The sequence below is a fragment of the Meles meles genome, chromosome 14, assembly GCF_922984935.1.
Source record: "Meles meles chromosome 14, mMelMel3.1 paternal haplotype, whole genome shotgun sequence".
Taxonomy (NCBI): Eukaryota; Metazoa; Chordata; class Mammalia; order Carnivora; family Mustelidae; genus Meles; species Meles meles.
In genome coordinates this window covers 12,272,802-12,288,594 of record NC_060079.1, presented here as the reverse complement: position 1 = coordinate 12,288,594, position 15,793 = coordinate 12,272,802, and the positions used below count along the sequence as shown (strand labels likewise).

General features: G+C 36.4%; 1 protein-coding gene across 10 annotated transcripts in view; it reads left to right on the top strand.

Moving 5' to 3' along the window:
* Nucleotides 1-15,793, top strand: part of KATNAL1 (katanin catalytic subunit A1 like 1) — a 77,812-nt gene that overhangs the window by 44,127 nt on the left and 17,892 nt on the right. For all 10 annotated transcript variants that reach the window (XM_045978405.1, XM_045978395.1, XM_045978400.1 and 7 more), the window contains 4 exons: nt 7,201-7,328; nt 7,923-8,028; nt 12,440-12,598; nt 13,750-13,876. In XM_045978405.1, coding sequence (XP_045834361.1) covers nt 7,201-7,328; nt 7,923-8,028; nt 12,440-12,598; nt 13,750-13,876 — 520 coding nt within the window. The remainder of the gene's footprint in view (nt 1-7,200; nt 7,329-7,922; nt 8,029-12,439; nt 12,599-13,749; nt 13,877-15,793) is intronic.

Here is a 15,793-nt window from a genome sequence, read left to right as displayed (position 1 = left end):
AAACCTAAGCAGTCTTTGCATTTTGAAGGCCATTCTGCAATGCTGATAACCTCAGAAGTATATTTAGAAAAACAAATGCACAGATTAGTAAAATGGTTCTTGAAAGAAATATTTAAAATAAAGTTTTAAAACTTAAAATATATTTTAACAAGTATTCTAAATTCAAATGAGCAATAAATGAAAAATATTGTAGGGGAAACTCTTCCAAGGATGTAGATTTTTTTCTCTTAATGAGAGAATTTTCCTTGGTCGGGGTTCACTGTGTACATTTCCTTTATTTGGAAAATTGATAGGTGAGTGAACATAGTGCTAGGTGGAAATTCTGTCCTGCCCTTAAAATGGACTTTAGATAATCTTACAGAGGAGGGAGCCAGCCGGGATGACCCAACCCATCTTTTAGCCTTAATTTTAGTGAAAAGACAAAATTGGATGTTTAGTGATAGCATTTCCCATTTTCATTGTGACCATCATCATGAATGATGATGATTATTGAATTGCCACCAAGAAGTTTTAAATTTTCCCAGCCAGAGGTTCAGGATATGTCCTCATGTTGATGCCATGACACTTGTAATGAAAATACAACAACACTAATAGCAAGTTGTTATCCAAAATTAGACACTATGTTTGAATATTTTTACCCTGTATAATTCCAGTCATTAGATCAGGACTCTGCATAGACTACCTTCCTAGGCCTTGTGCATATTTAATCTGTGGTAAATAAAAGTGGTGTTTTTTGAGTATTTCTATTCATGAGCTAGATTCAAAGGTAGGTTCTACTTGTTTTGATAGATTCTACTTTTTTTTTTTTGTAATTTGCCAGAGCTATTATACCATAAAACAGTGAGTGATTCCATCTCTGATACTTGTTGGGATTCGTGAGGGGCCACGAATGAATGAATGAATGAATGATTCCTGCTGGTGAAATTGAACTGGTTTTCTACCATTATCAAAACCCACTGAATAGATACTTAAAAAGTATCACCTTTGTTTCTTCCCTTGTTCTTCATTTTTGTCAGCTGACCTTGGTTTGCATTTTAAAGCATAAAGTAGGGGCTGAAGTTCAGCCCTCATTCTGCTAGGAGCTTTTAGGTAAATTTTAGAACAAGGTTGGGAACTTTTAGTCTTTACCTTAATTTAACATAACACAATAGAATAATCTTGGTCATGGTTTATTGGATGCTTCCCTGCTGAGCACCATTCGGAGTGATTAGACAGTAATTCGGGAATAGTCCCATGAAGTAGGTAGTCATCTTATAAATGAAGAAACTGAGGTAGAGAGCTGAAGTACCTGGCCCAAGGTCAGAGAGTAAGGAATGGAGCTTGGAATGGAATTTGAATTTGTGCACAGATCTTTTCTCTCTTTATTTTAGGTTTTTTTTTTTCATATTATGTAGTTATCCCTGCCAAACTAGATTAAAAATATGGATTGGATTAGAAAGGAGTCCCAGAACAATTAACTAAATATTGAGTGATTCGTAAGCAAAGAACAAAGCAATGAGGCAGCATTTGTTGAATGTCACATTTTTCTGGAGATTGCAAATTGTCTCTTAAAAAGTTCCAAGTAATTTTCCAGCTCTTATTCTTTCGTTGACATCTAAGTACTGAGAATGTCACTGGAAAGTAAGTCCTTTATTTGAGAAAAAACAACAACAACAACAACAACAACAACAAAAAACCCAAGTCTGCAGTTGTTTGAAGATAAAAGATGTTTTCTGAGTCACTCTGGACACAAAAGGGACTACAATTTAGAAAAACAAACTCATGCAATGTTTATTAGATTTTGAAAAGTGTACTTGGTTCAGTTATTATTGTTGTAAGCACTCAAATGCCCATTAGAATACTAGTGCCCTTAAAATTCACTGAAGGCTGTGATGGGGCTTGAGGGGGTTTAGGTGAAACTGCTAGATATCCATGGCCTTTGAATAATAATTTGAAAGTAAGAACCTTGTATTGGCAGGCTCCTCAGAGATACTATAGTCCCCAGTGTTGTGTTTTAAAAATTAGTTTTGTGTATTGCAACCAGCTTAAAAAAAAAAAGAATAGACTAGAAAATTCAGAATGCTCTAGTGATAGTAAGGACACTGTTACGTTGAGAAAAAAAATACTGAGTTATATGAATATATATAAAAAACTTGGGGCACCTGGGTGGCTCAGTGGATTAAGCTGCTGCCTTCGGCTCAGGTCATGATCTCAGGGTCATGGGATGGAGCCCCGCATTGGGCTCTCTGCTCCACAGGGAGCCTGCTTCCTCCTCTCTCTCTGCCTGCCTCTCTGCCTACTTGTGATCTCTCTCTCTGTCAAATAAATAAATAAAATCTTAAAAAAAAAAAAGAAAAAGAAAAAGAAAAAACTTAATCATAATTATATTAGTATATAGTAGCTCATCATCTCGAGAATTTATTATTTTGTGTCATGGTCAAATGTTTGAAAGTTGCTGCTGTATTCAAACCGCTTAACTTTATAGGTGTTAAAAAAATATATATAAGGACAGGAGAAATTACATACCTTGCCCAAGAGTCTCAGTATCTTTGGGTTTTTTAGTTCAGTGTTGCCAACTATGTGATGGGGCCACTCATAACAGCAGTAGCCGATGTTACTCTTTGTTGAGTACACTTAACCTGTACTAGCCCCATTTTGAAGTTGTATGTGTATATCAGCTTATTTAATTTCCATAAAGTCCTGTGACCTCAACATTATTTTCCCTGTTCTACGTTTGAAGAAATTGAGGCACAGAGTCATACCTACAAGTAGGTGGGGGAACTAGGAGTTGAATTCTTTAACACCTGAGCTTTTAATCAGTCTGCTAGTCTCTTATTTGAAAATGCATACTATCTTATTTTAATGCATCAGGAGTACCTGTTTCTTGTAAGAGTTCTAGTTCATTTTCTGGGAGTGATTAAATCTTTTTTTCCTTTTTTTTAAAACTGTTGACAAGCTTCGGGTTGGGTCCAAGCTTAAAAACAGTGTTTTTCAATAAGTAACAATCACTTTATATAGTGATCTGTTGTTCAGCCCTTACAGTTTTTCTCTCTGAGGTTCACAGGGTCATCAAAAAGCCAGTTTGTTACCTTGTTTACTTAACACACCTTGTGCGTATTTAGTGTTAGTCATACTTGCAGATACTGGGAACACAGACTTCAAAAAAATGTGACTCTAGCTTTATGTTGGTTATTTTCTTATTGATGAGAGGGAGTGAGATGAATCATGACTTTGACTGCTGTATTTTTCAGTCTTATTTGAATGTACCTGAGAAAATTTGATGTATTACTATTTAACTATTTAAGCCTCTAGTCAGTATAGAAATACACATAGAAATAACAAATGTATTTTTTATATTGAAAAGGGATGGTCTAAAAATAAAAAAAATACTAGGTAGCAGAGGAAATGTTTCTGTGTTACCACCAAAAATAAATTTAATTCCTAAAACTCTGATTCTCAAGTATTTTTAAGTCTATGACTTTATGGTTAATTAACTCTTAGCGAAATGAGCAGTGCTTCTATTATGGTCTCATGATTAAAGCTACATATGCTTTTAAATAGAATTCAGATTAAAGGATGGTAAATTATAATAATAGAATTGATTTAAAGTTATTAAACTTAAAAGACTTCATTGAATTGCACGTAACAAATGGCTTTTTGAATACTTTGCTTCTCATCGCTGAGTTAAGTCTAGGGATGTCTATTGTGAAGAGATGTTGTAAACTGGATTGAGAACTGTTGATAAGTGATTATACAAATGAATAGTGAAGTTCATTGTTAAATGTTCAGTAACTAGTTTTCTGAAAAAAGTATGTGCATATACACATTCACACACTATAGATCTGATACAAAGGATGTGTAGCACATAATTTACAAATAATTAAATATATAGTACTCTTTACTGTAAATTCTATAGAGTGAATGGACTCTCACAGAATGCTTTTGCTGACTTTTGCTCAGCTCTATTATCTGTAGCCAGCCTCTGGTTGCAGTTAACAAATGAATAAAAACGTAGTTCTGACATGAATGTTGGTTGGTGTTTTTTTTCCGTTAATGAGTAAGATGAAAGTAAAACAGTAGAAATGCATGTTGGTAGTTCACTCATTCACCAATTATTTGGGCAACTTTGATGAAGCAGTTAATAGTTTTCAAATACTGGAAAAATATTTCCTTAATTTTTATGCTATTTAAAATGTAACAGCTGTAGAAATGGCATACTTTTAAGTTTCATTTGCATTATTAACATTTCCCCCATTATTTTCTTAAGTCTAGACTGTTAATAAAATGATAAATCAAGCCCTGATTTGTAGTATCAGCTGATTTCTGTGATACAAATATTTTTGTGACCCATTTCAAGCTATCAACGTGATGTTGCGGAGCTCAGAGTTAAGATGAGCTTGGATATCCCTGTGATTGTGAGCCAGTGTTTCTGTTTTTTGTTTTTAATTACTAATTAGTAATTCTGATGTTGGGTAGCTCACAACCTAACAAGAGCAATGATCCCTTTGTTAGAACTCATTGTTAGAAAATTATTTTGCTGATCTGAAATTTCTATCTTTTGTTACTTTCAATTGGTCCTGGTTCTGTCTTTTGGACTAATACAGAGGAAATAGAGGTAAATAGGTCAGTTGGTCATGTGGCTCCATTAGATGTCTCTAGTGTCCCTGATCCTCCTCTATATGATGTGGTTTTTGAATTTTTCATTGCTCTGGATATTCTTTTGGGGTGCAATTCATTTGTCACTTGAAATGCAAGACCCAGAGCTAGTAACTGACTGTCTTCTACTTAATCTGCCAATGTGAGAAGACATGTCGTAAAATGTAAAAACCATTATTAGCGCTTTAGGCCAAATTGTGTCATTAATTGACTTTATATAATGTGTTAGTCACTAATTTTAGTCTCATTTTTTTCACATAGTACTATTAGCCAATACTAATGAAAGACCATTAATAAAGCTTTCTTGATAAGGGTAATTTAGATGTTGGTAAAAAGATGCTAAAATATTTGCTTTAATGAGGAAAAAGGTCTGTTAGACTTCATGCTAAATATCAAATTCTTGCTACGTTGACCTTTGTCAATTAATGTGAAAATCTAAGCAAAGATTTTTTTCTAAGATCATTTCAGTGTTATTGTAGCTATCATTATTATTATTACTAGAAACTGTTCAGGTAATAATCTTGGGTGAGGTTATCTTTATTGCTTGAAAACTAAGTCTCTTTTAGGTATTACAGTTAATCTAGCTCATTAACTGAAACCACAATTACCTGTATTTGTTATGCCTATTCTAGTTTGAGTATTTGTTAGGAAAGATAATGATCACCCATTTTATTGATTTCCCAATGTCACCAAATTACTTATTTTTAGTTTATCTAAATTTGTTTTTTAATAACCTCACCATTTTGACTTGGAAGAGTTCCTAGAATCTTTTTTGGAGTACTTAATTTGTATTCAAATCTCACCTCTACCTATAATAAACTTAAGATTCTAGGGCAAGTCATTTGACTGGCTTACCCCACATTTCCTCTTCTGTGTCTTGAAAGGCTTGACCTTGAGTACTGTAGCACAGGTTTTTCTTTCTCTGCTTCTGCCTCTATTCCATCGTTTTTCCACATGGTCATGACCTGAGCCGAAAGCAGAGGCTTTAACCCACTGAGCCACCCAGGCGCCCCAGTTTCTGTTGCATTCTTTAGTTGATTTACTTCTAGAAGAGTTTTTAAAATGATTACAGGGAATTGCCAGTGATTTGTTTGAATGTGACTTTGCAGCCTTGTCCTACCTGTGTTATAAAGTGTGATTCTAGGCTGAGCTTATTTTAAATATGTAGATATTGTGTTTGTCGTGTTAAGTATGCCACAAATGTACTCTTTTTATAGTGTCACTATTGGTATCTATCATCTGAAATATAAGAATCTTTATGAAAACTTAGCTTAATATTGTCACCATGCTACCCAGAAACAGTAAATTATTCATTTTTCGGGTCAAGTCACCAAGAGTACTGTTTGGTCATTTACCTAGTGGCTTAATGAACTCAAGCATTTGCCCAAGGGGCGCCATTTAGTCCCCTGTCAGCACTTACGATCAAGCTTATGCTTAATCTCAGATGAAGTGTGGTAGGAGAGGTTCATTCTGTTCTCTCTTCAGATTTAAGCTTAGGAAATTCACACATTTTTTGACCACTTTTCCTTTCATTTTTGTATTAGACAGTAACTATGGGGCTGAAGCTCTAGAGGGGTATTTGGCTCTGTCCCCTGAAGTAGTTCCAGTGGTTGAACTATCTCTAGCAACTGAGCGCATTTCATTTAAAGCTCTTCAAAGCTGAGTAAATCTTGGCAGAACCCCACAGAAACCAGAGCATGTAACTCTTTTTTAAAGCCACCATATTATTAAATAAAGAATTTGGGGTAAAGTATATTGCTTTAGTGGTCTTAATAATACTACTGAAAAAGGTCTTTTTACCATTATCATTACAGTGGCTTTGTGATGTGGTCCAAGGACTTTACTGGGAGGAAATCCTGGGAGGTGCTAAGAGTAACAGGGAAAAAAGGCTTTGTAAGATGCAAATCAGAGTCCCAAGGCTTTCCTCATCTGTAGCCTCTTTCTTGGCTTTCATAGTTTCATAAGATTCATAGTTTGTAAAGCTCTTAAGCTTTAAGCTGACTCAGGCGTGAGGTGGTCTGATGTTGTGCAAAGGGCATATGTTCGAGGAGTCCGAAAGAGCTGCATTAAAATCTCTACTCATTTAATAATTTTAAACTTGATTAAGGTATTTTACCTGAGTTCCAGTTCCTTATTTGTAAAAAATAAGGATAATAATACCTACCTTGTTGTGAGTATTAAATGAGATAATATATTTGTGATTTATTGCCATGTAGTAGGTTCTCAGTAAGTTAATGTTGTTTCTTCCTCTGCGTTAATATTTTGTATATTCTTTGGTGGTACTGGAAATTACCTGCATCCACAAACTTAGAAGAATCTAGCAAGGATCATTTTAGTTTTACTTGAAACTGTACCCCCAAGGATGTAAATGTAAAGAAGTGTGTAATAAAGTTCATCTGTTTCTGATGAAATAAACAGATATGGCATTTGGGTAATCATAAAACAGTATCTTAAAATAATGAAAAGTTACTTTGAAATTATTACATTATAATATCTTGAAAGCTCAATGATGTTAATTAAAATTATCTTCTTATTAACCAGTACTTTTTTCATATCTGTGTCCAGGGAAGGAAGAATATGCAAGATGGTGCGAGTGATGGTGAAATTCCTAAATTTGATGGTGCTGGGTATGATAAGGATCTGGTGGAAGCTCTTGAGAGAGACATTGTATCCAGGAATCCTAGCATTCATTGGTAAGTCTTTTAAGTTCTTGAATTAAAGCAGCAGAGAAAACAAGTTATTGGTTGGGCTAATGTCAGTCTTTTCTTATTATCCATGACTGTGCCTTCATCCATAATAAATGCATGTGTAGAATTGACAGGACAGTTCTTCTTTCAAAGGCTAACCAAGTCATTTTACATGTTAACTTGATGTTGACGTAACTGACAAAGGTGGTTAATTCAATAACATGTCCTAATTAGGGACGCCTGGGTGGCTCAGTGGGTTAAGTGTCTGCCTTCAGCTCAGGTCATGTCCTGGGCTCGAGTCCTATATCGGGGCTCCTTGCTCAGCAGGGAGCCTGCTTCTCCCGTTTACAGGCCTTTGCTGGCTCTGACTGCTGCTCTCCCTACTTGTGCTCTCTTCTCTCTCTATGACGAATGAAATCTTAAAAACAAACAAGCATGTCCTAATTAATAACTACAATATGTTTTCACTGATCATTTTATGCAGTATTAAAATAGTGTTCTTAATATACTAATTTCATAAAAAATTATTTTAAAAAATTAGTATTGACCGTAAGTCAAAGGTGTCCATGAATAAACATGAAGCTTTGCTCTCTTGCAAAGGGATGACATAGCAGATCTGGAAGAAGCTAAGAAGTTGCTGAGGGAAGCTGTTGTTCTTCCTATGTGGATGCCTGACTTTTTCAAAGGGATTAGACGGCCATGGAAGGTGAGCATTTATTAAAATAAAATAGGTTCAAAGATGATGCTTGCGTGATAATGAATGACAGCACTGTGGTTTCTTTATGTGTTTGTTAACCAGGCTGGTAAAGGTTGGAGGAGGTTTGTGTACCCTCTTAACACCTGGATTTGAATTTGTAGTTGAGGTGTGTTGCTTCTCAGAGGAACAGAGTGTTGAAACTACAGTCTTTAGTTAAGTCATTGCCCTCAGGTTTGCCTGGCTAGGGATTAGCTTTAAAAATTTTCTAGATGTCTGTTTCTGCAAATAAGTTAACAAGCAAATTAAATAGTAGATAGTCTTATAGAATAAGTATTTGATCAAATAAATACCTTTTTGAAAGTTGGCATATTTCTCACTAATTAATTGTTTTGATCACTTCCTTTAGGCTTGGTATTATTCTTAGACCTGCCCTCTACTTTAGAGTAAAAAGCCGGCTCAGGGCTAGTTCCTAAATCCATTGTTTTTATTTTAGCATATTAAAATACCCTTCTAACAATGGCTGCCTGGAACTTTTTTGGTCTTAGTGAAAGGCAAAGGCTTCCTTTAGTCTGCTCAGTAGAGTGAAGTAAAACCATGATCTTACTCTGCCCTTCTGAATTAGCTAGGAAGGTTTGTTTCTCTTCTCAGTATCTCTTCCTCTTTTGACACGCCTAAAAGTAAAGAGGAGGAGAGATTTTATATTTACACAAATAGCTTGGAATACTCATGGCATTTTGATTGTCTTCTACAACTTAAACACTTTTATAGACTGGTATAGATTTATCTAATTTTGGTAATATGTTACCATACATTCCCTCTGTATTATAACTTTTAAAACAATACTTAAAAGAGAGAAAAGTCTTAAAATAGCTATTTATAGGAGTTTTAAGACAGCATGGTAGGTGTAATCCCCCTATCATGATGAGCCCTGTAAGTCTTTACCTGGAAGGTGATTTGCACATGTAGAAAATCACGTTGGCCGACAGTAGTTGAGCTGAATAACAGGACCTGCACAAAGGCATTTGTTACTTGATTATGAAAAATGGGTGGACTTGTGAGGGATGTTTAAAAGGTAAATGATAACATTATGACTGAATGTTTATAGAGAGAGGGCACGAGTTGTATGACTCTCAAATTCCAGTCTTTGAATTGAAGGAGTATGCAATTACTTCTGACACCAGCGACCCCAGACTGAGCCAAACCTTACACATTGAAGGCACTTTTCTGTGGGACTACCCTCCTTTCAGATGCCACATGGAAACTTGGGCATATCCAGGTCACCCTCACTTCTGGCCAGCTGGCTATAAATTTGGGGACCCCCTTAGGTTTGGTAATTTTCTGGAATGACTCACAGAACTTAAGAAAGCATTGTACTTAGAATAACAGGTTTAACGTAGCAAAAGGAGGCAAATCAGAACTAGCCCAAGGAAGAAATGTATAGGGTAAGATCTGCAAGGAGGCTGAAAGTGAAGCTTCTGTTTTCTGCCCATAGAATTAGGATGCTGTGGGTGGGCGACAGTACATAGAATAGTGCTAACAGGGAAGCCCACTCCAGCTCCAGTGTCCAGGGTTTTTATTGACGTTTCACCACATAGTCATGATTGATTGAATCACTGCCCATGTGTCTCAGTCTCCAGTCTCCCTTCTTTCTCTTGGTCTAGTTGATACTGTACAGCTCAAGGTCCCAGCCCTCTAATCCTATGGTTGGTTTTTCTGGCAAGGCCAGCTACCATCTTGAATCCTCTCATTAGCATAAACTGTACAGGGGCCCACCGTGAGTCACCTCAGCATAAAATTCATGGTTCAAGTGAACAACAGAGCACTCCCGTCACTTTGGAAAATTCCAAGGATTTATAGTCTACCTCCAGGAACTGGGGGAAAAGACCAGCCAAATTCTTTATTATACAGTACTGTGAACTGATACTGGAAATTGAGAAGATGAGCAGGTTTAAATAGAAACAAAATGTGTTTATGTAAATACTCAGCAAGTAATTGGAAATAGAGTTCTGGAGCTTAGGATAGAATTTGAATTTAAATTAAAATAATAATATGGGCGTGGATAAGGTTGTTCAAGGAGGTCCATAAAGGAAAAAGAGCAAGAAGCTTGGTTGCTTTGAGAATATAGAGGTGGGGAAGGAGGAAAGCTGAAAGGCACTGAAGAGAGTCATAAGTAGGAGGAGTGTCAGGGAAGAACAGTGTCCTAGAACTAACCGAGTGTGAAGACCTTCAGGAAGAAGGGAATGAACCTCAGGTATCAGCACCATCAGAGGTCAGGGGGAAGGACAGAAGATATAAGTTGAAAACTGACCATTGGATTAGTAAGTTAGGTTATTTTAGTGAATTAGTAGAGGCAGAAGTCAGATTGTAGCTCATAAGAAAAAATAGTGAGCATGAACCATTTCTTTAAGAAGATTGGCTGAGAAGGGAAGAAATAGATAGTAGCTAAAGGGTTTGTAAGGTCAAGCAAAGGATTTTTTCTTTTTTAAACAGGACAGATTTAAGTATTTTTATATACTGAGGGAAGGAGCCAGTAGAGAAGTAGATACAGGAAATAGAGGAGATGTTGGAAATTAACTCTTACTGGAGGGGGCCACATGAAAGACATTACAGGAACTGAGAGGGCATTCAAAAGAGACATTAGAGAAATAATGAATTTTGCTATAGCTGTGCTTATACCGTTAGTTGTTTGTACAGTTTTCAAAATATCCATCTCATGCACAGCTACAAGTTCCTTGGAAAGCAAAAAAATTTTTATATAAGTAGTGTTTCAGATCCTCTTTCTAGGTATCAGAATTCTATACCTAGTGTTAACTTTAAGAATAAAGCTGTTGGTTATTTTATCACCAAAAAATGGGTTTATTTAGGAATAGCAGAGAATTGCAATTTGGGACACACAGGCTATGGCAGAACCATACGCAAGTCTGGAGAGCAAAGGAGAAGAACATTTTTATAGAGTAAAGGGGAAATTGGGAGGGATGTAATAAAAGAAAAAGTCTGTTGGAGTAAAGCGTGAGGTTAAAGTATAGTGGTTTTTCATTGGCTGGGTTTTGACACTCTCCCATTGGTTTTGACACTCTCTCATTGTTGCCAGGGGGAGGAGAAAAACCTTTCTTCCTCATGCCTGGCTGGTAAAGTATCTAATGTAGTGTTTGTAGACTTGTAAGGCTGGTCTCTTGCAGTAGGGTTTGCAATTGACTAAGAGTTGTAGGGCACAAGAGCTCCCCCTTCTGGCCTTGCAGCTCTATCTTAAAGGCATTTTCCTTTCTTTAATTTTCACAGTAGGAAAGGGTTTGGACAGTTTCTGAATTTGGAAAATTTATGTGTGCATAGTTTTCAAAGTTTAAATCCCCAGAAGCTTATTAAACTAAATAAATGGGACAGAATTCTTTTAAAGATAACCAACCAATATACAAAAGAAATGTAGTGTTAACTATGTAATTGAATTTCCATTGGAAGAAGAAAATACTGAGTATTGAATATACAGTAGTCTTCAACACCAGAGGATTGGTGTTCTTGAATAACTTTTACTCCTTATTGATTTATTTTTACAGAAGAATTTTGTTTTTTGTCAAAGGTAAGAAGTAACTAAGATTTAGCTTTTAGTTTGTGTTTAATAGCCCTTTTATCAGTAACTATTTTATATGAACTGTTAATTGTCTAGCAATTAAGCTGATAACATGCTAGCTGAATTGATTATGCTTGAATTGCCACTGGATTTTATTTACCTTATTAAGTAATAAGTGGATCTCTACCTTTTTTTTTTAAGATTTTATTTATTTATTTATTGGTCAGAGAGAGAGAGAGAGAGGGAGGGCACAAGCGGGCAGAGTGGCAGGCAGAGGGGGGAGAGAGAAGCAGGCTCCCTGCCCAGCAAGGAGCCCAATGTGGGACTCGATCTCAGGACCCTGGGATCATGACCTGAGCGGAAGGCAGCAGTTTAACCAACTGAGCCACCCAGGCAACCCAGATCTCTATTTTTGATTAAAAACTGTGTATTATGTGTTGTGGAAGACAGGTTTTGTCCCTTAGGAGGACAAGGAATATGTGGTAGAAAATACCTTATTTTCATTATGTTTAAATAGAGTAGTCACTCTTAAGCCATGCTCAAGACTACACATACCATGTTCTTCCAAGTTTAAGAAAATTGGGTAGGTTCTTTCTCAGTGTATCAGGAGATTTCTTATTGCCTGGGCCTTTTGTTAGCCCACCTCTAAGTGCCTCTGATTTGAGATATTTTGTGAAATCAGTCATTTTTTTAAATCTATGAAATGATACTTATGTCAAATACACTGTGATTTTACTGTGACAGTTGAGTTAATCTTTTGATGGGAAAATTTTTGTGTACATCAATAGCTGAGGATACCTTATAAGAATGCATTTTAATCTGCTAAAACATTTAATACATCTTTTGAAATTTCAGGGTGTACTGATGGTTGGACCCCCAGGCACTGGTAAGACTATGCTAGCTAAAGCTGTTGCCACTGAATGTGGCACAACATTCTTCAATGTTTCCTCTTCTACACTGACATCTAAATATAGAGGTGAATCTGAGAAGTTAGTCCGTCTGTTGTTTGAAATGGTGAGTGATGATATATTCAGATTCAAAGAACTGATTGTGTAGGCAAATGATACCCCTTTTACATCCATTCATCTAGGGAATCTGTTTTTAAAGATTTTTATTTATTTATTTGACAGAGAGAGATCACAAGTAGGCAGAGAGGCAGGCAGAGGGTGGGGTGGGGGGAGCAGGCTCCCTGCTGAGCAGAAAGCCCAGCGACTCCGGGCCTGATCCCAGGACCCTGAGACCATGACTTGAGCTGAAGGCAGAGGCTTAACCCACTGAGCCACCCAGGCGCCCCGGGAATCTGTTTTTAAAAGGGCAAATGGAGATGTAGTTGAACAGTTCTATCTTGACTCATGAGTAAGGTATGGGGTGATGGGTTTTGTGGAGTAGTTGATGCGTTTTCAGTGTATCTTTCTCTTTGAGGTAAGAGAAGGCCCTTTGGCATCCTATCCAGTAAGGGTGGAAAACACTTTAGAAATGTGTGTGGTTTGATTTTTCTGGATTTCTTTCTTTCTTTCTTTCTTTCTTTTTTTTAGATTTTATTTATTCATTTGACAGAGAGAGACACAGTGAGAGAGGAAACATAAGCAGGGGCAGTGGGAGAAGGTGAAGCAGGCTTCCTACTGAGCAGGGAGCCGGATGCAGGGCTTGATCCCAGGACCCTGGGCAGAAGCTTAACAATTGAGCCACCCAGGCTTCCTGATATTTCTGGATTTCTAATGAGCTGGTTGAGCAGAGTATATTTTAGTATTTATTTTAAAAATCAGAAATTGATCTGTCATAAAAGTTTGTTCTTTTTTGGGAAGGGACTTGCAGTAGTTATTTAAGAATATATATTTGAATATGGAGATTGATAATTTATCTTTAAGAAGATTTATATTATGAACATTTTCAAACACAAAAGTTAGTACAAAAATAGTACTATGAATCCCCATGTATCTGTCACCCACCTTCACCAACCGTCTAACTTTTATTTTTAGAAATTTCCCTTTTCTGATATAAATGATTTAATCTCTGTCAGTAGCCAAACGGTGGCAATAAAGCAGTAAGAAATTTCTGCTCTTTTTTTAAAGCATTGTTTTAGGAGGAGGAAATGGCATTAAAAAATTCAGATTATTTTATGAGTTCATTGAATGGTTGCTTTAAAATGTTTTTTTTTTACAAAGGCTAGATTTTATGCGCCGACCACGATCTTCATCGATGAGATAGATTCTATCTGTAGTCGAAGAGGAACCTCTGATGAACATGAGGCAAGTCGCAGAGTCAAGTCTGAACTACTCATTCAGATGGATGGTAATTGATATTTCATTACTGTCCCCAAACTGTTATATTTTCTTTGTGAATTTTGGGTCGATTCATACTGTGGAAATTCTCAGTGAGTGGACTGGAAGGCAGCCTGAATTTATTTGTAATCATTTGTTCATCCACCTGCTTGTTCAGTTTGCTCATGCACTCGGATAGCATTTACTGCAAGTGTTATGAATCACATGCCATTTCAGGTTCCGAGGTTACAAAGAAAAGGAATGTCATGGCGGGTAAGGATCTTACTAGGACTGCAGAGGTTTCAGAGATGTGGTCCGGGGCCCCAGGGGTCTTTACGGCCCTTTTAAAAGGTTTGCGAAGGCTAAACCATTTTCATGATAAAATCAAGACGTTATTTGCCCTTTTTCACTCTCAGCCTCTCACGAGAATACAGTGGAGTGTTTCAGAGACTGGAAGATATTTGGGATGTCACAATAGATGGAAAGCAGCAGCAGATAGGAGAATCCAGCTGTTCTCTGTTGAGTCAGACATTAAGGAGATTTAAAAATGTAAGAAGATGCCACTCTTCTTACTAAATTTGTTTTTTTTGGTTTTGAAAATCATAGTTATTTTTCATAAAATGTTATTTATATTAACAAAGAATAGATTTGTCACTTTAAAATGGATTAATACTTTAAAAAATTCTCAGTTTTAATTTCTAATGGTAAATATTGATAGATGTATTGTTCCACACACACACAGAAGCTCTTTGGAGCTCAATAAATTTTTTTTAAGAGTACAAACAGATCCTGAAGCCAAAAAGTAGAACCACTGATCTAGTTGGGAAGCAGGCAACTTAACAAAAATGCATTTTAAAACTGTGTGGTAGAACTAATCGTGGTGTGGTGAAAACACAGGCGGAGACGTACCACCCAGACTAAGGGAGTCATGGAAGGAAACCGCGGAGTTGGGCTTTGAAACTTTGGTAGAAGTTATTCAGACCAAGAAATGGCGATGAAGGAAGAGAGTGGTGGGTCAGAACTGCCTTTAGAGGTTTATTACTCTGGTGGTGTGTGGCAAATGTAAAATGTGTTTAAAAAAAAAAAAAATCCAGAATGTGTTGTTGGGAAATAGCTATGGTTCTAGAGCAACTATGGATACTTACTGAATACTTAGCCTGTGTGTTGTGTACATTGCCAGGCACTGTAGGCATGTGTGAAACAGAGTAGTGTGAGTCCTTGCCCTCCACGAGTTTATCATTTTAGTTTCTGCTAAAGTATGAGAGAAAGAAGTGACTATGTTATACTTTGGGGGAGGGATCTAGAGGAGAAACACATTAGATGTTTTAAAAATATCACTGACTATAAATTTAGTCAGCTGAATTTCATCAAGGGGTGTTTGTGACTGTTTATTAATGGGATAGCTTGATTTTTTTTGCGATAACGACTGAAACAGGAGTGTAGTAATAATTTGTCAAGGAAATACGGTATTGAACGAGATTGCTTTAAATTCACTACCTCGTTAAGCCAGGCCACAACTAGAAACTCTTAGCAATAAAGTTTTTGAATATTTTATGTGTCTGTTGTTGTTGTTGTTGTTACTGCACATTTTCTGGAGTTCCCATTGTGTAACCTGAAACTTTTTATTCTAAAACTTTAATTCTAAAAAAGTAGACTCAAGGTATTTGTGTTTGGTTTGGCATAAAAAGAAAAGATATTTTCAGTAGTGACTGATTATTAGGTTCTTTCTCAGATTTTTTGTTTATTTTTTCCAAGTCACTTAGAAGTATGAAGGATAAAATTCTTGTAGGATGTCCTGCCGTATTATGACTGCATGCTAGTACATTAGCAAATGTGAACCTTCTTCTGTTCTTCCTTCTTGAGAAAATAAATTAGACTAACACCTAAAATAAAAATTTTTTGAGGGACTGTATGATTTGAAAAAGGAATAAAACAGCATGATCGCCCA